We start from the raw sequence: 25,135 nt of genomic DNA on the forward strand, positions 1-25,135 counted from the left end.
ATTGGGGATCCGGTGTTGCCTTGGGCTGTGGGGTAGGTCGCAGGCGAGGCTCAGATCCCACGTTGCTGTGGCTGTGGTGTAGGCTGGCAGCTGTAGCGCTGATTCACCCCCTAACCTGGGAACTTAAATACGCTGCAGGTGTGGCCCTAAAAAGCAAAAAAAAAAAAAAGGACTTGGAACATGGAATTAGGAATCCAAGTACTTTATGACTGAGCATGTTAACATTGATTTTGTATTATTATTCTGATACCATTTGTTTAAAATTGTCATTATGCCTTAAGTAATGTAAAAAGGATATCAGATTTCCTTTTTTTTTTTTTTCTTAGGGTGCACCAGAGGCATATGGAACTTCCCTGGCCAGGGCCAGGGATTGAACATGTGCCTCCACAGTGACCTAAGCCACCGCAGTCTCATTTTTTGTGTGTGTGTGTGTCTTTTAGGGCTGAACCCCCAGCATATGGAAGTTCCCAGGCTAGGGGTCAAATTGGAGCTACAGCTGCCAGCCTATTCCACAGCCACACCAACACCAGATCTGAGCCGTGCGTGCAGCCTACACCACACAGCTCATGGCAACACCAGATCCTTAACCCACCAAGCAAGGCCAGGGATTGAACCCACGGATACCCGGTGGCTTTGTTACCCCTGAGCCACAATGGGAACTCCCAGCAGTCTGATTCTTAACTCACCGTACCACAGTGAGAACTCTTTTGATGTCCAGTATTTATGGCACAGATAATTTTGACATAAATATTTAGTTCCAGCAGTTTGGAAGTTACATTTTTTTCCTTAACTTTTTGATTGAGGTATAAAATATATATGAAGTCATCAAGTGCATAAGTCTTAATTGTACAGCTCAGTGAATTTTTATGTATGTATTAACTTGGGCAGCCACCAGCTAGATCAAATTATATCTGTCATCCCAGGAGTTTCCCCCTGCTTCTTCCAAATTAATTATACCCATGTCATGTGATTCCTATTGGTTTTATTTATTGGAGCTTGATATTAATGGAATCATACAGTATCCTCAGCATATTGCTTATGAGATTCACCCATAATGTTTCATATGTCAGTAATTCTTTTTTTATTGCTGTGTGGTAATCCATTGTATGATATATGGCTCTTCTCATAGAAGAGATATTGGTCGATATTTATGTTTCCAACTTTTATATGTTATTATCGTATATTACTTTCAATAATGCTGTGAACATTCTTGTAAATGGCTTGGTGAACATCTGCCTTTTTGTCAGCTGTGGCATGGCTAAATCATAAGTTGATGGAAAATTACATTTTAATTATCACGGAGTCTTTTAAAAGATACAATTTGTTATTTTAACTTTTATCACGGAGTCTTTTAAAAGATACAATTTGTTATTTTAACTTCTGTAACATTAAAGATTGGTAAAAAGCCTACCTATTATGATTTCAAGACTTATTACCATATTACTGTTGTTTATTCCTTAGATTGCATATTTATGAAAGTCTTCTACCAGAAGACTTTTCCCAGACTTCTCATATTTGTTTAACTGTCTGTTAGTCAAGTCTGTTAGAGCCAGTTATGTTCTGTCCCTGAAGCTCGCATAACACTTAGGTAAGAACTGTGTTACTCAAGTTAGTGGTTGTTAGGGGAAATGAAACATGGAAAGGATATGACTAAAAATGGATTGAAGTATCATGGGATTGCATGTCAAAAACCTTACGTTATTGTTAGCATACTGCACAAGTTCTAGATATAAATACAAAATTGAATTTATTACAGGATCACAGTGATTTCCACTTGTACTGATATACAGGTACATTTATTGTGGGAACAGACAACAGAAATCACTGAACACTTGTAGGAAAGCAGCATATAAGACTAGACAAATATAAGGACTGGCCTTGAAGCAATTGAGTTCACGTAAGAAAAAGAAGGAAACTTTAAGATAAATAATAGTACGCTCAGATTTGGGAGGTTGTTATGCCTATTGAACATATACAGGCTGCCCTGAAACTAAGTAATCAGTTCTTGAATGTTAAAACATAGAAAGTAGGAAAAAATAACCATGGCATGGAAAATAGATTCAACAGAGCCAATGTACATCTAATCAGAGTTCCAAGAGGGAATAGAAGTTAGAAGAGGAGAAATAACCACAGAGACGACAGGTCATGAGGGCAGTAGTATCCATGCAGTCTTGGACACCGGATTAGGTTCTAATCTGGGATGTGGAAAGTTAGATGACCATGGAGCAGTGTTTTAAAAGTGCTCATTGGACATATTCTGAACTCAGAATCTTATCCTGCCCAAACTGTTATTCAGAGTAGGGGTAAAATAAAGTCATTTTCACCCAGACCCACTAGGAATACCTCAGGATGTACTACATCAAACGGAAAATTAATCCAAGAAAAACAGATGTGGAAATAAAGAAACAGTAATCAAAGAAAACAGTGGAACTTATTTTTTTACTCCAAGGCATTGATAACTATAGTTAAGAAATTTAATGGAATGCAACAGAAGGAGTCATAAACCAGGGTAGGTATATTTGTAAAGTCTGTAATCTGGAACAAATACTTAATGTGATTTTATTTTATTTTATTTATTTATTTATTTTGAATCTGTTATTTTATTTATTTTTTTATATATATTTTTTTAAATTTTCCCACTGTACAGCAAGGGGATCAGGTTATCCTTACATGTATACATTACAATTACATTTTTTCCCCCACCCTTTCTTCTGTTGGAACATGAGTATTTAGACAAAGTTCTCAATGCTATTCAGCAGGATCTCCTTGTAAATCTATTCTAAGTTGTGTCTGATAAGCCCAAGCTCCTGATCCCTCCCACTCCCTCCCCCTCCCATCAGGTAGCCACAAGTCTCTTCTCCAAGTCCATGATTTTCTTTTCTGAGGAGATGTTCATTTGTGCTGGATATTAGATTCCAGTTATAAGTGATATCATATGGTATTTGTCTTTGTCTTTCTGGCTCATTTCACTCAGTATGAGATTCTCTAGTTCCATCCATGTTGCTGCAAATGGCATTATGTCATTCTTTTTTATGGCTGAGTAGTATTCCATTGTGTACATATACCACCTCTTCCGAATCCAATCATCTGTCGATGGACATTTGGGTTGTTTCCATGTCCTGGCTATTGTGAGTAGTGCTGCAAGATTTTATTTTATTTTTGGCCACGCCTGTGGCATGTGGAAGTTCTAGAGATTGAACCCAAGCCACAGCAGTGACAACATCAAATCCTTAATGGCTAGGCCATGAACCCACCTGGGAACTCCTGATTTTAAAATTGATTGGGAAGGTGGGAAAAAGATAAAGCCATGTTGGAAGGCTTATCCTGAGTAAAGGGAAGCTATAGATACTAATTACATGTTGGAATGAATGCTTTAAGGAAATTTATCCCAGCATTTCCATTTCCGGGGTTTTATAGTATAGATGAATTAACATGTGGAAAGTCATGTGTATACATATAAGGCTATTCATGTTGAGATGTTTAATAGTTGCAGTATATTTAGAATGATGCACAAAAACTGGGCTTCTGGGAGAGAAGGGAAAGGTTTTACTATATGCCCTTATATCATGTTTAACCTTTTTATCTAATGTATTTATTTTGTGGAATTTTATAAATACAGAAAATTTTTTTTAGGAATGTAAAAATTGTAAGGGTTTAAACCATGGGTTGCCAGATCTGGTTGACCACCTGTTTTAGTATGATCTGAGATCCAAGAGTGGTTTTTATTTATTTATTTTTTTTTGCTTTATAGGGCCTCACCCACAGCATATGGAGGTTCCCAGGCTAGGGGTCTAATCGGAGATACTGTTGCTGACCTACACCACAGCCACAGCAATGACAGATCTGAGCCACATCTGCAACCTACACCACATAGCTCACAGCAATGCTGGATCCTTAACCCACTGATCGAGGCCAGAGATCAATCCTGCAACCTCATGGTTCCTAGTCGGATTCATTTCCTCTGTGCCACGATGACAACTCTGCCAAGAGTGGCTTTTTTTTAATTGCTTGAGAAAAAAACAAAAGAATAATACTTTATGACATGAAAATTACACGAAGTTCAAATTTCACTTTCCATTGGAACTCACCTGCATCATTCATTTACCCATTTTCTGTGGCTGCTTTTGTGTTATAAGGCAGAGTTGACTGGTTGTGATATTTACTACTTGACCCTTTGCCTAAAATGATTGCTAACCTCTGATTTAGAGGCCAGAAATAGACTTCTATACATATAGGAATTTTGCTTATGACAAAAGTGGCATTTCAAATTAGTGACAGGAGCATAGGTTGTTTAATAAGTGTTAAGAATTGACGATTTGAAGAAATAAATTTTTTTTTTTTTTGGTCTTTTTGCCTTTTCTAGGGCCTTTTCCTGCAGCATATGGAGGTTCCCAGGCTAGGGGTCTAATCAGAGCTATAGTTGTTGGCCTATGCCACAGCCACAGCAATGCAGGATCTGAGCCGTGTCTGTGACTACACCACAGCTCACGGCAATGCCGGATCCTTAACCCACTGAGCAAGGCCAGGGATCGAACCCACAACCTCATGGTTCCTGGTCGGATTCGTTAACCGCTGCGCCACGACGGGAACTCCAGGAAATAAATTTTATCATTAGTATTATTTCTGGTAGGGAAGTCAAAATCAAGAAGTCATGCAGGAAACGATTGGTAGGTTTAATGTTAACAACAACAACAACAAAACAAAAGTTTGCTTAATGGGAAATAATATCTAACACTTCATTGAATACTTAATGCTTGTCATGTTTTACTTGGTTAATTGTTATAGTAATACTCCAAGGTAGGTTCTGTAACTGTCCACACTTAACAGATGAGGTAAATCCAGATGTGTTGACATAGCTAATATCTGTGCAGTGGTGTTAACAAATTAAAAATATTTCTCATTTTCTATCTGTGTAATAGTGTTGGGAGCCAGATGGCCTGAATCTGTGTAGCTGCTCTGCCACTTTCTAACTCATCAATATAGACAAGTTCCTTAATCTCTGTAAGCATCAGTTTTCTCATCTGTTATCTGTTTTTATTTCACTGTTGCATATAATGCTAGTAGACTATTCATGTGACTTTATATACTAGTATGAAAATTTCTATAGTTGAGAAACTTAAAAGTGGAGTTGCAAATTGTTGCATTAAAGGGCAGTGCATTTAAATCAAATTAAAGGGCAGTGCATTTAAATCAAATTGTCGGAGTTCCCGTCGTGGCGCAGTGGTTAACGAATCCGACTAGGAACCATGAGGTTGCGGGTTCGGTCCCTGCCTTTGCTCAGCTCCGGAGTTGCCATGAGCTGTGGTGTAGGTTGCAGACACGGCTCGGATTCCGCGTTGCTGTGGCTCTGGCGTAGGCCAGTGGCTACAGCTCCGATTAGACCCCTAACCTGGGAACCTCCATATGCTGCGAGAGCGGCCCAAGAAATAGCAAAAAAAAAAAAAAAAAAAAAATAGTTAAGCTAAATCAAATTTGTCCTCCAAAATATAAGAGTGTGTGTATGTATGTATTTTTAGTTTATCTTTCATAAAGGAATTGTAACATCTTAGAAGGAACTTTGGCCATCCAGGCAAATGGCTTCTTTTTAGAGACAGGCCCAGAAAGGTTAAGTATCATGCTCAAGATTATATAACTGTCAAGTAGTTGTTACACTTGACTCTGAGTTGTTTTTACTGTGCCACAGGCTGCCTTTGGCACATTTTTCTACCTCACCTGTAATGATATAGGTATTACTGCCATTTGTCTTGCTGAAATCCACTTATTGTAAGTTTAGTTTTCCCCAGAAACACTTGTCAAAATGATCTATCTGGTGTTACTTGTTCTTGACACATAACACAGTCCCTGTCTTATTTTGGGCAATTATAACAAAGTACCATAGACTGAGTAGCTTATAAATAACAAATATATGTCTCAAGTCTGAGATCATGGTGGGGTGAGGACCCTCTTCCTGGTTGTAGACTGCCAAATTATTGTATCTTCACATGGCAGAAAGAGGGCTACTTAGTCCCCTGGGGTCTCTTTCTAATCCATTCATGAGGGCTGCACTGCCATGAACTTATTTCCTCTCAAAGGCCCTCTCTCCTGATACCATCACATTGGTGGTTAGGGTTTCTACATACATGAGTATTACTGCCTTGTGGTGATCAGTATTTCTAAATATTTGCAAAGCATTTATTCAGTGACATGTTAAAGAATACATGTACTATTATAATACTCATCAGATACTCAAGAAATAAAAAGTTCTAATTCCCTCCCTCACATGTGTTTGTACTTCATAATGTTTTCGTTTAGTTTACTGACAGGTTTTTTTTCCAAATAATTTTTGTGACTTTGTTGTTTACAAAATGAACTCAAAATTATAAATTTAGATTTTTTTCTCCTTTTTACAGCTGCACACTATGTCAAGTTGTTAACCCCCTGAGCCACAATGGGAACTCCATAAATTTAGATTTTAGAAACTTTGATAAGAAATTATTCTGTACAGAAAATTTAGGAGGATTATACAGACTAGAACTTTGAAAATAGGTAGATACAGATTCAAATGGATTGCTTTGTATTTTATAAAAGGCAGTAAGCTACTCTTATTGCAGAAGTTAATTTGACACACTAACATGTGTTTGGCAGTGTAAGTATCCTGGAAATAAATGATGTATGATATGTGTATTAGTAGTTCCATAAAATTACAGAATCAAAATATTGAGTAGAAACTGCTTAAAGGTCATATTATGTAGGGATCAATGCTGTAGAATGAACTATATTTTTTTGTTGTTGTTTTTTGTTTTTTTTTTTGTCTTTTTGTTATTTCTTGGGCCGCTCCTGCGGCATATGGAGGTTCCCAGGCTAGGGGTCCAATCGGAGCCGCAGCCACCGGCCTATGCCAGAGCCACAGCAACACAGGATCCGAGCCATGTCTGCAGCCTACACCACAGCTCATGGCAACGCCGGATCGTTAACCCGCTGAGCAAGGGCAGGGACCGAACCCACAACCTCATGGTTTCTAGTCGGATTCGTTAACCACTGCACCACGGACGGGAACTCCAGAATGAACTATCTTTAGGACTCATTTGTGACTCAGCATCACAAGACCAAATAGAAAAGCTGTAATAAGACCTTCAGAGTAGTCTGAATTCTGCTTTTTGTGGGGAAGGGGGAAGAGGTGTGCTTAGTTTTGTTTTTTAAATCAAAACTTGTCAACCAATCTTCATGTTTATCTTAATGAACAAGGTGGAGTTTACTCACAAATGACTCTTTAGCAATACCACTAGAATTAAATCTGATTTGGGTTTTTTAAATAATTTGTTAAAAAAACATTTTTTATTTTAATGGCCATCCCTGCAGCATATGGAAATTCCCAGGCTAGAGTTGAATTGGAGCTGCAGCTACAGGCCTACTCTACAGCCATGGCAACACTGGATCCGAGCCTCATCTGCAACCTACACCGTAGCTTGCAGCAATGTCAGATCTTTAACCCACTGAACTAGGCGAGGGATCAAACACACATCCTCCTAGACACTGTTGTGTTCTTAACCCACTGAGCCACAGTGGGAACTTCTGGTTTGGTTTTATTTTTTAAACAGTTTGATTGAGGTATAATGACTTGTAATAAATTATACATATTTAAACTATAAAATTCGATAATTTGAACATATGCATATACTTGAAATCACCACCACAGTCAAGATAATGGACCTATCCAGTACTCTGCAAAGTTTCTTTGTGCACTTTTATAATTCCTTCCAGATACCACCTTCCCCACCTCTGCCTCATCCCAGGCAACCACTGACTCCTCTGTTGTCAGTACAAATTAACCTTACCTTTTCTAGAATTTTCCATAAATGGAATCATACTCTTTCATTGTACTCTTTTCCTATTGGGCTTCTGTTACTGAGATTTATCCATATTGAAGCATGTATCAGTAGTTTATTCCTTTTTATTGCTGAACAATATTCCATTTTCTGGTTGTACTAGTTTATCCCTTCACTTGTTGATGGACATTTGAATTGTTTTGAGTCTTTGGCTGTTACATACAAAGCTGCTGTGAGCATTTATGTACAAGTATTTGTATGGACATATGAGTTCATTTCTCTCGGTTAAATATCTAGGAATGGAATGGCTTGATCAAATGATAGGCTTATATTTAACTTGTTAAAAACCTGTGAAACCATCTTACATTCGTACCAGCAGTGTATGAAAGCACATGGAGGTTCCCACGCTAGGGGTCTAATTGGAGCTGTTGCTTCCAGCCTACACCAGAGCCACAGCAACACCAGATCTGAGCCGCGTCTGAGATCTACACAACAGCTCATGGCAATGCCGGATCCTTAACCCACTGAGCAAGGCTAGGGATCAAACCCGCAACCTCATGGTTCCTAGTCGGATTCGTTTCTGCTGCGCCACGACGAGAACCCCCAGGCATTTTTTTGTGTGTGCTTATTTGAAGTGTTCAAATATTTTGCCAATTTTTCATTGAGTTTGTTTTATTATTGCATTATGATTCGTTTTGTGATTTTTTTTAAATTGAAGTATAGTTGACTTACAATATTAGTTTCAGGTATGATATAGTGATTTGATATTTTTATAGGCTATCTTCCATTTAAAGTTATTATAAAATATTGGCTATATTCCCTGTCCTGTGCCTTAGAATCCTTATATCTTATTTACTTTATACCTAATAGTTAGTACTTCTTAATCCCCTTCCCCCTATCATGTACATTCCCCCTCTGATTAATTTTGAATTATGTTCTAGTACAAATGAAGTAGTATCTCACTGTGGTTTTGATTTGCATTTCTCTGTTAGCTTACAACATTGAGCATCTTTTCATGTGCTTATAGGCTTTATCTTCAGAGAAAGGTCTATTCGTAACTTTTGCTCACTGAGTTATTTATCATTTTAATAATGGGTTGTAAGAGTTCTTTATATATTCTAATTACAAACCCCATCAGATATATGATTTATAAATATTTTACCCCATCCTTTTCACTTTCTTGATGATATCCTTTGCAGCACATAAGTATTTAATGAAGTTAGATTTATATTTATTTGGTATTTGTGTCATATTTAAGAAACCATTGCCTAATCCAAGGTCATAAAGATTTACACTTTTGTTTTGTTTTGTTCTAAGAGTTTATAGTTTTAACTCTTACATTCAGATCTTTGACCCATTTTGAGTTAACTTTCAATATAGGATGAGGTAGAGATTCAGTTTCATTGTTTTGCTTGTGAGTATCCAGGTATCCAAGCACCATTTACTGAAAAGACAGTTCCCACTGAGTTACCTTGCTACTCTTGTTGAAAATCAGTTGACTTAATATGACCTTATTTCTGGACCTTAAATTCTATCCCATTGGTCTATTTGTCTAGTCTTATGCTAATTCCATTCTATCTTGATTACTGTTAACTTTGAAGTAAGTTTTGAAATGGGAAAGTTGAGTCCTCCAATTTTATCCTTCTTTCTCAATACTGTTTTGGTTATTCAGGGTTCCTTGAATTTTCCATATGAATTTTAGAATAAGCTTGTCAATTTCTGTAAAGTTGTACAAGTTGCACTGTTTTGGTAAAATTATTCCTAAGCATTTTATTCTTTTCTGTATAAATCAAATTGTTTTCTTAATTTTGTTTTCACATTGTTCATTACTATTTTATAGAAATGTAGTTGATTTTTTTGTGTATTGATCTTTTTTGTGTATGTGCAAGATCCCCTGGCCAGGGATCAAACCCATGTTACAGCAGTGACCAGAGCCGAGCCACTGCAGTGACATCGCTGGATCCTTAACCTGCTGCACCACAAGGGATCTCTGATTTATTGATCTTGTATCCTGCAACCCGAGCTCCTACATTACTAACAATAGACTTTTAGTGAATTTCTCAGCATTTTCTGTATACAAGATCACATCACCTGCAAATAGAGATAGTCTTTTTTTTTTTTAATTTAGATGTCTTGTATTTTGTTTTCTTGCCTAATTGTACTGAACATCTTCCAGTATGATGTTTAATAGACATGATGAGAGCAGACATCCTTGTCTTATTACTGATCTTTGGGAAGCATGCAGTCTTTCACCATTAAATATAAGTTAGCTGTGGGATTTTTGTATATGCCCTTTATCAGGTTGAGGAAATTTCCTTCTAATCTTATTTTGTTGAGTGATGTTATCAGGAAGTGGTCCTGGATTTTGTCAAATGCTTTTTCTATGTCTGTTGATAACAGTCATGGGTTTTGTCTTTTATTCTATTTATGTGATATATTATGTTAATTGATTTTCAGATGGAAGACTCACCTTGTATTTTTGGGATAAATTTAGTCATGGTGTTAGGTGTTGATCAAGTTAGTGTGAAAATATTTTATTAAAGATTTTTGTGTCCAAATTTATAAGGAATATTTGTAGTTTTAATATCTTTATCTAGCTTTAGAATCAGTAATACTGGCCTTATTGAATGAATTGGTAAGTATTCACTCTATTTTTTCGAAGAGTTTGTGAAGAATTGTTATTAATGCTTGGTTGAATTCACTGGTAAAACCATCTGGTTCTGGGCTTCTCTTTGTGGGTATTTTTTTGATTATTAATTCCATCTTGTTATTAGTCTATTCATGTTTACTGTTTCTCCTTAGTAGTTTTTGTCTTTCTAGGACTTTATCCACTTCATTCAGTTATAAAATAATAACAGAAATCTTATAATTATTCATGTAGTTAACATTTTTGGTTTCTTCATTGCTTTGTGTAGATCTGTATTTCCATCTAACATTTTCCTTCTGCTTAAAGGATTATAAGTGCAGGTCTGATGGTGATGAATTCTTTTAGCTTTTTAATGCCTAAAAGAAGTATTTTGCCTTTATTCTTGAAAGATACTTTTTCTGTGTAGAATTCTAGGTAGACTGTTTTTCCTTTTAGTTCTATAAAGACATTGCTTCACTCTTTTTTTTTTTCTTGTGTATGATGTGTAATTTTCCCTGGGCCACTTTTGTGCATGTGTGCGTGTGCATGTGTGCGTGCTTTTCAGAACCACACCTGTGGCATATGAAAGTTCCAAGGGTAGGGATCAAATAGGAGATGCAGCTGCTAGCCTGTGCCATGGCTGCAGCAACGCAGGATCTGAGCCATGCCTGTGATCTCCACCACAGCTCACACCAGCAAAGCCGAATCCTTAACTCACTGAACAAGGCTAGGGATCAAATCTGCATCCTCATGAATACTAGTTGGGGTCTTTATCACTGAGCCATGATGGGAGCTCCTCCTTTGGCTGCTTTTGAGGTTTTCTGTTTATCATCGTATTTGAGCAATTTATCATGAGCCTTGTTTTAGTTTTCTTTGTGGCTGTTGTATTTGGTATCTATTGAGCTTGGATCTCTTTGTTGATTGTTTTCATCAGATTTGGAAAATTTTCACCCTTATTTCTTTAAATATTTCCCCTAGCCTCCTTTGGAGACTCTAATTAGATACATATAAGACTCTAGTTACTTATATATTAGGCTGCTTGAAGTTGTAGCACAACTTATCAGGTTGCCCTATTTATGTTTTTCAATCTTTTTTCCTTCTACCTTTTGAATAATTTCTGTCTTCAATTTATTACTATTTTGTTCTAAAATATCTAATCTGCTGTTAATCCCATTAAGTATATATTTCAACCCAGACATTGAAGTTTTCATCTCCTATAGTTCAATTTAGATCTTTTATGTCATACAAGTCCCTTCTTAGTTTTTTTTTTTTTTTTTTTTTTAGCATGAACATCTCTTTAAATGCAGTTATAAGAACTGTTTTAATGTCCTTTTCTGTGAATTTCAGCATCTGTGTCATTTCTAGGTCAGTTTCAGTCACTGATTTTTTTTTTTTTCCACTGTGGGTTGTATTTTTCTTTTTCTGTGCCTGATTATTTTTGTTTGGCTGTCAAGCATTTTGAATTTTACTGGGTGCTGGATATTTTTGTATTCCTATAAATATTTGTGAGGCTTGTCGTGCAGTTACATGGAAACAATCTGATCTTTTCAGGCCTTGCCATTAAGATTTGTTGGCAGGATCAGACCCATGTTTAGTCTAGAGCTAATTATTTCCCACTACTGAGGTGAGACCTTTTTGAGTACTCTATCCAATGCTCATGAATTTTGAGGTTTTATAGTCTGGTGGGAACATTCACCATTCTTGGCCCTGTTTGAATGCTGAGTTCTGTGTCTTCTAATTTTTTGTGTGCTTCTTTCCTTAACCTCAGTTAGTTTCTTCATATTCCTATACTGATCAGTGCTCTGCTGCACATCCAGAGGGTGTTCTTTTCAGATCTCTGGAGTTATTTTTCCGTGCAGCATTATTCTCTGGTGCTGAATCCTTCGAACCTGGCTACCTGGTTCTCCTCAGACTGGTAGCTACACCTCATGATCTCAGGGGGTCGGCTGGACTCTGCTTAGGAGGGGCCTCGCTGTGCTGTGGCCTGGAAACTAAGGCAGTAAGCTGTGCAGTCATTTGTTTCTTGTTTCCTCAGGAGTCAATGTACTTTATTAACTAATGTTCAGTATTTTGAAAATCATATATATATATTTTTTTTTAATTGATTGTTTTTGTTTCAAGTATGAGAGTGAATCTGGTCCATATTATTGCACCTTGGCTATAAGCATCTTTAGTCTGTTTTAAAGAGTAAAATTTGGTGGCTGCTAAGGTTTCTTTCAGCTCTGACATCTTTGATTTTGTTTTACATATCTTTGACAGTACAATTTCCCATCTCCACAGTATTCTGTTCTCTCCTTGGAACACTTAACTGTCTGCTGTTGGTGCTTGGAAGTTTGCTTATTTACTCTGGGTTGTTTATTTATCTATTTTTAGGGCCGCATCTGTGGCATATGGAAGTTCCCAGACTAGGGGTCGAATTGGTGCTACAGCTGCCAGCCTAGGCCACAGCCACAGCAATGCCAGATCCAAGCTGCATCTATGACCTACACCATTGCTCGCGGCTATGCTGGATCCTTAACCCACTGAGCAAGGCCAGGGATCGAACCGCATCCTCATGGATACTAGTTGGATTCTTAACCCACTGAGTCACAAACAGAACTGCTCACTCTGGGTTATGATCAAATCTTGTTAATCACACAGACATACTACAAAGAATGATGGCAGTTAAGAATTTAACACCAGAAAATGGATGTTTTCTTTAATACTATTTTTTTGTTTGTTTGTTTGTTTGGTCTTTTTGTCTTTTCAGGGCTGCACGCACGGCATATGAAGTTCCCAGGCTAGGGGTCCAGTTGGAGCTGTAGCTGCTGGCCTACACCACAGCCACAGCAACGCAGGACCCGAGCTGTGTCTGCGACCTATACCACAGCTCATGGCCCTGATGGATCCTTAACCCACTGAGCGAGGCCAAGGATCAAGCCCACATCCTCATGAATGCTAGTCAGTTCCCTAACCGATGAGCCATGATGGGAACTCCTCTGCTACTATTCTTAACATAGTTAGAGCTGTCATAGTCCTTTAGGATGTGTCTAAAGAGTCTCCTTCAGGAATTAGGCAAATAAGACTTTAATTGGAATCTTTTGTTTTTAACAACTACAGAGCTATGCAGCTAATGTTTGTATTTTCAAGTACTTACAGCAGCTTTTCTTTCATTGCAGTGGGTAATATTCAACTGTAAGATAAGCATGTAACACCTCAAACCTATATTTGCTTAAAGGAAGGAGAAAGAAATCCTTGGCTTTGATTCTACTACTTAATAGTTATGTAACCTTTTAAAAATCTTTTCATTTCTGAGCTATTTTTCCTACACACAATGAAGAGAATAGCAAACACTATTTTGAAAGTATGTCAGTATTTTTATAAGTCAGTATCACAACTGACTTATAAATACATTTTATGTGGATATCTCATGCATATGCATATGTATGTGTGTATGTGTAGATATATACATAATATTTGCAACACAAAACACCAGTATACAGCAATATTTCCTGTTCTGTTTTATTGAAAACTAAACCTCTGGTAGTGATCCACTAATGCATGATATATCACAGTTTAAAATACATTGTTTAGATAAAGAAGAAATGAGTTACCATATTAATAAAAGGTTGAAATACTTAGATACTGTTAGTTCTATTATCAAATTTGAATATAGTATAAAAATATAATTTTATTAATAGTTTACGATTATATCTCCACATTTTTAGTTTTAGTCTTCTCTCTGATAAACGGACTGGTAATAACTTATAAATAGTTAAAAAGAGATACTGCTGAGTTTTAACTTTTAAACAATGAAATTTAAGTGGTTTCTTATGCTAAGAATTAGAGTTTTGAGGCATGTTAAAGTCCTGGAACTAATACCAGCTTTGCCTTCTTATTTTTCTACTTACTTTTCTTAATACAAAATTGTTTCCTATTTTTTTTCTATATCACTTAAAATAAAGATTTATGATCAGTAAAATAGATGCCATCATTGTAAAACTTACTTATGGTGAATTAAATTTTTACACATACTTGGTAATCTTTTGGTTAACTAAAGTAACAATGGCTTAAGATAGTTAAGTCTATTGTTTGTGGTCCACTTGCCAACTTGCCATAAGAAGTTTGAATCTGTCCTACATTTTGTACATATTGTCCTACAAAAAACACGTATTGCAGCATTTTTCACAGAAGGCATCCAGGCTGCCCTAATCACTAAGAAATTGACTAGGACTGATGTTCCCTCATGACCCTCCACAGGTTCTGCTGCACTGGTAGAAATCAACTGTTAAAATCCTACTGTAGTATCATATTCTTGACAAACACTTCATTAGAATAGAATTTCTTTCTGCAGTGGAAGCCTTCTCTGCCTGGTTGTGCAGTTCATATCACAACTGGTTGTGATATGAACTATAGCATGTAATTTTGTAAATTTATAAATGGTTCTTAAATTTTTTTTCCCTGAAGATAAATATGTTCATGTTTTGCTTTATGTAGACTCCAAACCTTTCCAGACTTGTGGGAAATCTGTTGCTGTGTAATACAGTGGAAAGATATGATCTAATGCTCAAATAATCTCCTGGAGGACTTCAGATATAAAAATGTTTCTTAATGAGTTTTCCAGATGTATGTGACCTTTTGAAATTGCTTTTCCCCCCACTTATTTTTAAGGCTCTTAGATTGAGTTGAGCTATAGAAATTAATGAAGTAGAATGTTTGAATTGAATAAGCTGGGAGAAAATCTTTCTTTCTAAAAAGCCATTATTGGAGTTCCAGTTGTGGAGCAGTGAAAATGAACCTGACTAGCATCCATGAGGATATTGGTTCAATCCCTGGCCTCCCTCAGTGGGTCAAGGATCTGGCATTCCCTAAGCTGTAGTATAGTTTACAGACATGGCTCAGATCCTGCCTTGTTGTGGCTGTGTCATAGGCCAGCAGCTGCAGCTCTGATTCAGCTCCTAGCCTGAGATCTTGCATATGTTGTGAGTGCAGCCCTAAAAAGCAAAAAAAAAAAAAAAAAAAGGCATTAAAAAAAGCCATTACCAATATAACAGAAACAATTTATAGAAACTCAACACCCAAATGATGATATGCTATAGGTGGAAAATGGCAAGTTAATCGAAGTGTTATGTTAATAAAGAGTTACATGTGATATAATTTTCAAATTGTTAGGGACCAATAAAATCTATAACGCAACATAGTTTTAATGTTTCTTTGATTCTTTCAGGTTATGGATATGTAGATGTTCTGGTTGAAAATATTACATGTGATATTTTAGTGTTTAATAAGGTATTTTTCTTAATACGTTCTTCCAACATTTACTAAATATTCTCTCTATATTGGTGCCTCTCATGATGTTCTGTGGTAGTCACATAGCCAAGTTTACTGAAGCTATCAACAATTTGATATACTCAAGGAAACAAAATGCTGATTGATTCTGATCTGTTTCTTTCAGAAAAACCACCACCCGTGTCATGGAATTTTATCTGATTGTGTAGATCAGATTTCTTTATTCTGGGTATCATGGTAACAATACAGAAAATACGCATTACTTCTCATTTCTGCAAATAGTCTTCACTGCTGAAGAAAGAAATTTTTAAAGCTACAACCAAATTCATTTTGGCACCTTTTATGGAAATCCTGATTTTGTTTGTACTTTTTAATAATCTTTTACTAAAGGTATGAACAAGCAGAGAGCTTATCTCATTAGACAAGTCCACATTAATAAGAATGCCTAGAAGAGGATTGATTCTTCAGACCCGGAGCCACTGGCTACTATTGGGTCTCGCTTTACTCTGCAGTTTGGTATTATTTTTGTACCTTCTAGAATGTGCCCCTCAGACGGATGGAAATGCATCTCTCCCCGGTATCGTTGGGGAAAATTATGGTAAAGAGTATTATCAAGCCCTCCTGCAGGAGCAAGAAGAACATTATCAAACCAGAGCAACTAGTCTGAAACGCCAAATTGCCCAATTAAAACAAGAATTACAAGAAATGAGTGAGAAGATGAGATCATTGCAAGAGAGAAAGAATGTGGGGGCTAATGGTATAGGCTATCAAGGCAACAAAGAACAAGTACCTAGTGACCTTTTAGAGTTTCTTCATTCACAAATTGACAAAGCTGAAGTTAGCATAGGAGCCAAACTACCTAGCGAGTATGGGGTCATTCCCTTTGAAAGTTTTACCTTAATGAAAGTATTCCAGTTGGAAATGGGTCTTACTCGCCATCCAGAGGAAAAGCCAGTTAGAAAAGATAAACGAGACGAATTGGTAGAAGTTATTGAAGCCGGCCTAGAGGTCATTAATAATCCTGATGAAGATGATGAACAGGAAGATGAAGATGGTCCCCTTGGAGAGAAACTGATATTTAATGAAAATGACTTCATAGAAGGTAATGTGAAAAATGTTGGTCCATAGTAATGTTTGTATGACAGAATTATATTATTGTATGCTGGTAATATAAGTCAGTCATTATCCAAAAAATTAAAATCATTTTTAATGATTAAAAAAAAATTTTTTTTTTACATTGCTTTTCTTATATTATCTTCCATCGTGATCTTTCCCAGGAGATTGGATATAGCTCCCTTTGCTATTTTTTTTTTATTACTCAAATGAATTTATCACATCTGTAGTTGTATAATGATCATAATAATCTGATTTCACAGGATTTCCATCCCACAGCCCAAGGACATCCCCCCAACCCCCAAACTGTCTCCTCCAGAGACCATAAGTTTTTCAATGTCTGTGAGTCAGCATCTGTTGTGCAAAGAAGTTAAGTCTGTCCTTTTTTCAGATGCCACGTGTCGGTGAAAGCATTCAATGTTGGTGTCTCATTGTATGGCTGACTTATTCACTAAATTCTACCAAGAATTTGAAGTGACTTTTTAGAAAACCTTACAATGTGATTATAATAAAATAGAAAATAAGGACCAGGGAAGTAGAATAAATCTAAGCTTATATAGCAGAATACTCCCCAAGTTGAAGGACTCTTGGGGTTTGTGTGTTTATTTGCATGTGTATATATTTACATTCATCTCTTAACTTGTAATTGCATTCAATCTTAATTCCTTTTTTATATTTTTTGAAATGTGTGCACTAAGGCGCCAGATTTGAAAACTATTTGCTAAAGAAAAGAAAAAGAATCTAGTTTAACAGATTAGTAGTTATTCTGTATTTTAGGACGAGGAGAAACATATATCAGGAGGCATACATAGTTTTGAAAAGCATATTTGGCATTTGGAAAAGTAAAGAAATAAACCTATTTTCCTAATACAGACTGCAGAAAGGGCATAGGATTTTTGTATGTCAAGATGGGACATGACTCAAAAGTTGAAGATCACTTGTATAAATTTAATGTATTTGTTGATTGATATAAACAGGAATAACTATAGATCTCAACCCATCTCGATCTTAATACCCCCTGCTCAATATTTAATTGTAGACTTAAAACCATTTTGGACACAAATGTTTCTTAAAGTTCTCTTTGCTTGAGTCTATAAACAGTATACCACATGTAGTTTTTTGGACCCCAAATCATTGTGGATATCACTTGCTGTAGTATAATACCTTGGGGCCTTTAAAGGCCATCAGGGAGGGCCTTGTGCTTTTCTGTGGCATTTCCTCTGTCTTCTCCCTTTCGCCACCTCTTTTGCCTCTTGTCACTTCCTGCAGCCTTTGGTGTGTTATTTGTTTCAAAAATCCTGTAATTTTTCTGCAAGCTCAGCTTTTTGTCTTTTCATAAATTCAGTTTGTAATTTATGGCAGAATTGAAAGCTGCAGGGGAAATAAGATAACTAAGATAACATAAAAAAAAAAAACCTCCCCCGGATTCTATCACTTCAGGATTTTTCTCTGTATAGAACATATTTTGTTCCTCATTTTTTCTCATTTGTGCCACTTCCCTCACCAAAAAAATAATTACTGACAGTGACTTAGTAGCTCTTGTTCCCCTTCCATACATCAGCTTAGATGTCACTTCTGTGAAGTCATCTGCAACGTGCATGTCTGAGATAGCAGTGCTTCCTGGGTGCTCTTGTTACCTCTACCCTGTGTCCCCTCTCATAGCATTTGTCATAGTATATGGCATTGCCCATCTCTGATTTGTAGTTCTTGTTAGACTATAAGCTTCTGGAGAAGTGGAACCAGTCTATCTTGTTCAGCATTTTATTTCCAGACACATCTGTTGGTCTAATCTCTCTCCTAAGTGTCACACTTAAAAATCAGATTGCCCAGTAGACTTTACATATTTTTCCCCAGAGGCATCTCAATCACTGTGTATGAATTTATACTAATTTTTCTTTGATCTTATTCTGAGTTTGTGTGTTTGCATGTGTATATTACTATATTATTTCTTTATTTTTCTGTCTCCCTCACTAGACTGACCCTTCCTCAGAATTGGGACCTCGTAAACCCCTTTATAACGTCAGTGCCCAACACAAATGCACTCAGTTCTTTTTTTTCTTTTCTCTCTCTCTCTCTTTTTTTTTTTTTTTCTTTTAACAGCCATACCTGTGCCATATGGAAGTTCTCAGGCCAGGGGTCGTATTGGAGCTGCAACTGTAGCCTATGCTACAACCACAGCAACACACCAACGCTGATCCTTTACCCACTGAGCAAGACCAGGGATCAAACCCACATCCTCACAGAGACAACATCGGGTCCTTAACCCTTGTGTCATGATTGGAACTTCTCAGTTCATTTTTTTTTTTTTTTTTTTTTTGTTAAGGTGAACTGAGCAATAAAAGTTTTGAGTCCCGGAGTTCCTGTTGTGGTGCAGAGCAGATGAATCTGACTAGTAACCATGAGGTTGCAAGTTCGATCCCTGGCTTGCTCAGTGGGTTAAGGATCTGGTGAGCTGTGGTGAAGGTCACAGATGCAGCTTGGATCCTTTGTTGCTGCGGCTCTGGCATAGGCCAGCAGCTCCAGCTCCAGTTAGACTCCTAGCCTGGGAACCTCCATATGCTGCAGGTGCGGCCCTAAAAAAGTGGAAAAAAACAAACAAACAAAAAAAAAAACTTTTGACTCTCAGGTGTAGAATTTAATATTGCTAGAAGTAATTTCTTTATTTTCATCATTTGATTTCTGTGTTGATAGGCTCCACTATTAAAAAGTCATATGTTGAAAAGAAACATTGTCATTTGGAGCGTATTTTATAGAGTAAATAATATAACAGAGTGGGGAACATTTTTTAACCTCTCCTTTTATTTATTTTTGGAGGCCATGCCCAAGGCATGTGGAAGTTCCTAGGCCAGGGATCATACCTGAGCCATAGCAGTAACAACGCCAGATCCTTAACCCACTGAGTCACCAGGGAACTCCTAACCTCTCCTTTTAAAGAAATAGTTGTTAATGACTGTACCAGGGGGATAAAATTCTCACAAATAGATAAAAACCCTGCAAGTCTGTTTTCATACTTTTGATCTTTGAGTAAAATCAGTAGTCATATTGAATTCGTAAACTTTGGCAGAAGACATCTTTATCCTAATTCTTTCTTTTAGGTTATTATCGCACGGAGAGAGATAAGGGCACACAGTATGAACTCTTTTTTAAGAAAGCAGACCTTATGGAATATAGACATGTGACCCTCTTCCGCCCTTTTGGACCTCTCATGAAAGTGAAGAGTGAGATGATTGACATTACTAGATCAATTATTAACATCATTGTGCCTCTCGCTGAAAGGACTGAAGCATTTGCACAGTTTATGCAGAACTTCAGGTAACTCTGAGGGCTTAGCAATTTGGCTAAGTGCTTCTACAAAGAAGCACATTTAATGCCATTTTATTTAATCTACCTTCATTGAGTATGATTATTTAGAGTTGTAGAATAATTTTATAGGCTTTGGAAATAATTTATAGGCTTTGGAAATAATTTATAGGAATAATTTTATAGGCTTTGGAATAATTTTATAGTCCCTTTTTTCTTAAAGCATGTATAGTATATTGTGACTGACAGTTTGAACTATGAAGTAAGTCGAGGGTGACACTATTAGAAACAAAATTTGATCACCTTTATCATTGTGTTTGAATTTGTTTTAGAACAGGTTGAATTTTGAAAAATAACTTTTTTGAGGCATAACTGACATACAGTAAATCCACATGTTCTAAGGATAGAGATTTCATGACTTTTGACAAGTGTATACACTCATGTAACTGCCTCTCCAATCAAGGTATAGAACATTGCTGTCGCCTCAGAAAATTCCCCTGAGAACCAATTGAATTTTAAAATTGAAGGAAATTTTAGAAATACAAATAAAAAAAGCATGCAAAAATGGGAGAACATTATTCCTTCTTGGGAAGCAGAGACTATAACAGTTTTTAAAAGAATTTTTTCTTTTTTTGGTTATTACATTTGGATATTTTAAAATTCTAAAATGTTAAGGAATTAACAACTACGTGTTAGGGTAAGTGGGGAAAGTCGAGCCTTTTCATTTTAATTTAACAGATGTCATGTTTTTAATATTCTAATATGTTAGTTTTAATGCTTTGTAACCCCAATCTTTGTTCTCACTGAAGTTATTGGGTATAAAAGCCTAAATCTGTCATATAATATCTGGAAGCTGCCAAATGAGTTTTGCCTTTTTGAAATTGCTCTCTTGAGATCTGATTTCCTAAGCATTTTTAATTGCCTTTCATGAAGTTCCTTTCATATGCTATGTTATTCTTTACAGTTTATAATCTCAATCATGGCGAATATTTATTCCTTAATGATCGGTATAATTTCTGGAAATAGCCAGTCTGAAGACAAAATAACTCTTGACCTCAAATTTGAATTATTTATTTATGTGGTTTTGAACTGATTAAACTTATTTCCTTGAATAGCTTATAATTTGTTTCTGAGGGCAATATCAAAGCAAAAGTTCCAAAAATGTTCTGAAATATGGCACCCTTTTGGGTTGCTTACATGGCCGTCTAAGCATTGCATTCATTTAGACATATATTATTATGTGTTTGCTGTGATGCCTTTAATAATTCAGCAATATTGCCAGTTTTATATTTATTTAAACCTTCATGTGATTTCATTCTAAATGAGTAATGCTTATTTTCTTGTTAAAGCTTCATGTGATTGCTTTCAGAATGAGTAGTGCCTTATGTATTTTTCCGAATGAGCTTTATTTTTTCAATTCTTTTAGGGATGTGTGTATTCATCAGGACAAGAGAATCCATCTCACAGTGGTGTATTTTGGTAAAGAAGGACTATCTAAAGTCAAGTCTATCCTGGAATCTGTCACAAGGTTGGTGAGCCATGTCCACATTAAAGTCCTTGATATGTAACACTAGAAGAATGAGAATTTCAGATACTTCATGAGTTAATAATTTTGAACATCTGCCATTTAAAAGTTGGTTGAGCATGTGAGTGGTGGTGGTAGAGAGTTCCTCATTTCACCCCTAAGTGCACTCATGCATCTCTAAAAGACTCGTCTTCTCCTAACCTCTTGGCAGACAGCATGGCATGACTAGGGTGCTCTCCCTCTGCAGCCCACTCACCTTCTGTATATTTGCCTCCATTTATTCTTTATTTCCTTCTGTTGACTCTTGCCCTTTTTCTCACTCTAATCCCTTCACTTTGATATCATCTCCTGAGCTTGTCTCTTACTTGCCACCTTTATTTTCTTTCCTTCCATTTTCCTAAGTTCCTTGTCACCCTGTAAATGATGCTTAGGTATCCCCTATCCTTAAGAGACCCCCACCTGACTCTACAGTACCCCATAGCTACTGTTGGGTTTCTGTCCTTCCACAGCTAAACCTCATAGAACAGTAATCCTCTAACCAAGCAACTCCTATAGTACCTGGCACATAGTAGGTGCTCAGAGGTTTGAATGAATGAATTAGTAATTCCTTAATACTCTATTATTAATTCTATAGCTTCTCATCCTTTTCATCTCTAAGTTATGAAACAAAGTTATAACCTAACTGCCAAATTCAGCCTTTACTCTGTCATCCTCTTTGACTGCTTTTTTACATTTGATAGCTCAGCAGTACTTCTGTCTTAAAACTCTCCTCTGATGTTTGTAAATGTAAATATTTTATAAATGTAGATATGCTAAAATGTAAGATATTAGGTTGTCTTTTCTGACCCCATCAACTCTGTATCCTTTACTTGCTTCTTTACCTTTCTGCTAGTTGTGGCCATTCCCTAAGAGTCCAGATTTGGCCGACCATTCTCGAATCGTTCAACTAACATTCACTGAGTCCTACCGACTATGTTCCAGGTACACCGCTTGGGAGTCTGACCGGGGTGGTTGGGATAGGACTGGGTGCAAAGGAGGAAACTGTAGTCCCTGCCCCAAAGGGACTGTCATAGTATTGGAGTGTGAGAAACAAACATTGTCTGGGCCTCCCCCTTCACTAGCTCCTCCTCCTGATGGCCCCCTTTCAGTCCTGACTAGGACCATCTCATGATCCCCTGGGCTTGATGTCTGAGAGCAAGTGTGTTTCATTCATTCTTCCCCTCTAATTGGTCAATTCCTGTGTACTGCACGGGGCCTTTACTCCGTCCTTTCCTTGCTGTTGCCACCACTCTAATCAAGGTTCTCCCCCTCTCCATTTCTTCCTTTTGTCTCTTCCCTCTTTAACATCTTCAGATCACCTACTAGGTGCCAATGACTCACATTAGTATTACTGAAGTTGTCCCTGCATTAACCAAGACTCCTCTGTGGCAAATGATGCAAACTTATCTTGAACTTGGTTGAGAAAAATGGGAGCATTATTGAAGAATCTTGGATAACTCTCAAAATTAAAGGGATTATTATAACCAAATTTAATGTAGAAAACCAAAACAGCTTTGGTATCATAGGGGTTGGGACCAGAGACTCGAATACTGTCAGAATTCTCTTGTTGTCTTCTTGTCTGTTTTTCCCTGCATGTTGACTTCATTCTCCTGTTGCAGATTGGCTTCTTCCACATGTGAGGTATATGACTGTTGCGGCTCTGGGCTCACGTCTTCTCAGCTTTGCCATCAGAGAGGAAAGAGTTTTCTCCCAGATCCAGTTGAGGAAATCCCAGGGAAGGACCTTTGCCCACTCTTGAGCCAGTCACTGTGGCCAGGTGGGGTTGGGGGGATTGTGATTACCCCAGCTTGAGTCTGGTCCCTGCCCCTCTGAAATTACTAGCGTTTGAGTATTCTGTAATTAGCTCTCCCACTTGGGGCTGGGAATGTGAGGCCATTGACAGTTTCCCCAAAGAAGGGAGAGATTTATAACCTGTAAAAGGGAGCGTGGGCACTCAGAGCACTTGGAGTCCACTCCATGCACTATTGAGCCTTTGTTTCCATCTTTCCATTTCCCATTCTATACTACTGTAAGAGTAATCTCTTTGAAGTGTTCCTTTTTTAATCCAGCTCTCCCTAAGTGTGGCAGTTCTCCAACTTTAACATGAGAGTCACCTCAGTTGACTTGTCCCAAGAGAGACACAGATGCTCAGCTCCTCCCCTAATATTTGATTTAAGGGTTGGGCGGGGGAGGGCTTAGAATTTGCATTTCTTACATGTTCCCTGGGGAATCTGATGCTGTGAGTGAGAACCACTGCCCTGGTGGAAAAACCTTTGACTTCAGAACACTGACTAAGTTCTTTAACTTCTCATGGAAGGTAGTCCTCGGTCTGACCCTTTTCGGTCTTCTCTCATTGTTCCCATTTTAGGATCCCTCTTTTCCAATCTGACTTGTCTGGTCCCTCTTTTTTAAAATGCTTTCTACTTTCTTACCTCCTTGCCTTTGAGAATAATTAATTGGAATGATCTTTACACTCGCCACTGAATTCAGGATTTTAAGCAAGGCATAACTTAAATTCTGCTTCTAACATCTTCTCTAACTACTCCAGACAAAAGCAGTCTTTTTTTCCCCAGAACTACTGTTCATTCATTTATCCAGCAAATATTTATTGAACTCCTACTCTATAAGGGGCACCGCATCCATAGCAGTGAACAAAACAAAATCCCTGCTCTCATGGAGCTTACATTCTAGTGGGAGACAATTGAACAAAGATGTCTGGTGGTACTGAGAACAACAATGCTGGGCAGGGAATAGAGACCAAGAGAGGGGAGGTCAGGGCTACTTCACATAGAACACAAGAGGCTCCCTCTGATAAGGGGACATTTGAGCAAAGATCTGAGGAACTCAAGAGCATTCTTAGTATGTGTCATCCCTGTGAATTGCATTACTTATTACCAAATGTTACAGCTATTTTTCCATGTGTGTGTTTCTTATCTCCTCAGTAAACTTTTAAGATCCTGAAGGGCAGTGGCCCCTCAATTCATACTAACTTCATACTATGAGCATGTTGCCTCAAATGTGGGCATTTAGTGTCCATCTGTCCCTGATGATGATCAGGCACGGGAAGCCAATGATTGCCTTTCCCTGTATGAATGTAGAACCAAGATAATAAATACCTGAAGGGTAGAATATATTTTGTAAGTTGTGTTGAAGGGAGAGAGTCAACTCTAAGTGGGACTTATCATTTGTTGTATGTGCTTTCCTCATAGTGAGTCTAATTTTCACAATTACACCTTGGTCTCATTGAATGAAGAATTTAATCGTGGACGAGGACTAAATGTGGGTGCCCGAGCTTGGGACAAGGGCGAGGTCTTGATGTTTTTCTGTGATGTTGATATATATTTCTCAGCCGAGTTCCTTAACAGCTGCCGGTTAAATGCTGAGCCAGGTGCGTAAAACATTGGTGGGTGAGTTGAGTGTAGAATTTAGAACAGTGTCAGCATGTCCCATAATTTGAAT

General features: G+C 37.3%; 1 protein-coding gene across 11 annotated transcripts in view; it reads left to right on the forward strand.

Annotated features, from left to right (window-relative positions):
* CSGALNACT2 (chondroitin sulfate N-acetylgalactosaminyltransferase 2) overlaps window positions 1-25,135 on the forward strand; it is a 43,081-nt gene that overhangs the window by 970 nt on the left and 16,976 nt on the right. The window contains exons 2-8 of one of the 11 annotated variants that reach the window (XM_084996993.1): window positions 2,329-2,509; window positions 4,920-5,001; window positions 15,866-16,062; window positions 16,615-16,801; window positions 19,908-20,124; window positions 21,539-21,640; window positions 24,886-25,064. In XM_084996993.1, coding sequence (XP_084853119.1) covers window positions 16,042-16,062; window positions 16,615-16,801; window positions 19,908-20,124; window positions 21,539-21,640; window positions 24,886-25,064 — 706 coding nt within the window. In that variant the 5' untranslated portion in view covers window positions 2,329-2,509; window positions 4,920-5,001; window positions 15,866-16,041. Of the gene's footprint in view, window positions 1-2,328; window positions 2,510-4,919; window positions 5,002-9,694; window positions 9,812-15,865; window positions 16,802-19,907; window positions 20,125-21,538; window positions 21,641-22,529; window positions 22,619-23,295; window positions 23,454-24,885; window positions 25,065-25,135 lie in introns of those variants that run through there. The other 10 variants (XR_014827947.1, XM_084996992.1, XM_084996991.1 and 7 more) reach the window with 10 other exon arrangements.

The sequence above is a fragment of the Sus scrofa genome, chromosome 14 (assembly GCF_054392235.1).
Source record: "Sus scrofa isolate SSC_HxYL_T2T_F1_AM1 chromosome 14, Sscrofa_HxYL_maternal_Yorkshire_Landrace_v2.0, whole genome shotgun sequence".
Classification (NCBI taxonomy): Eukaryota; Metazoa; Chordata; class Mammalia; order Artiodactyla; family Suidae; genus Sus; species Sus scrofa.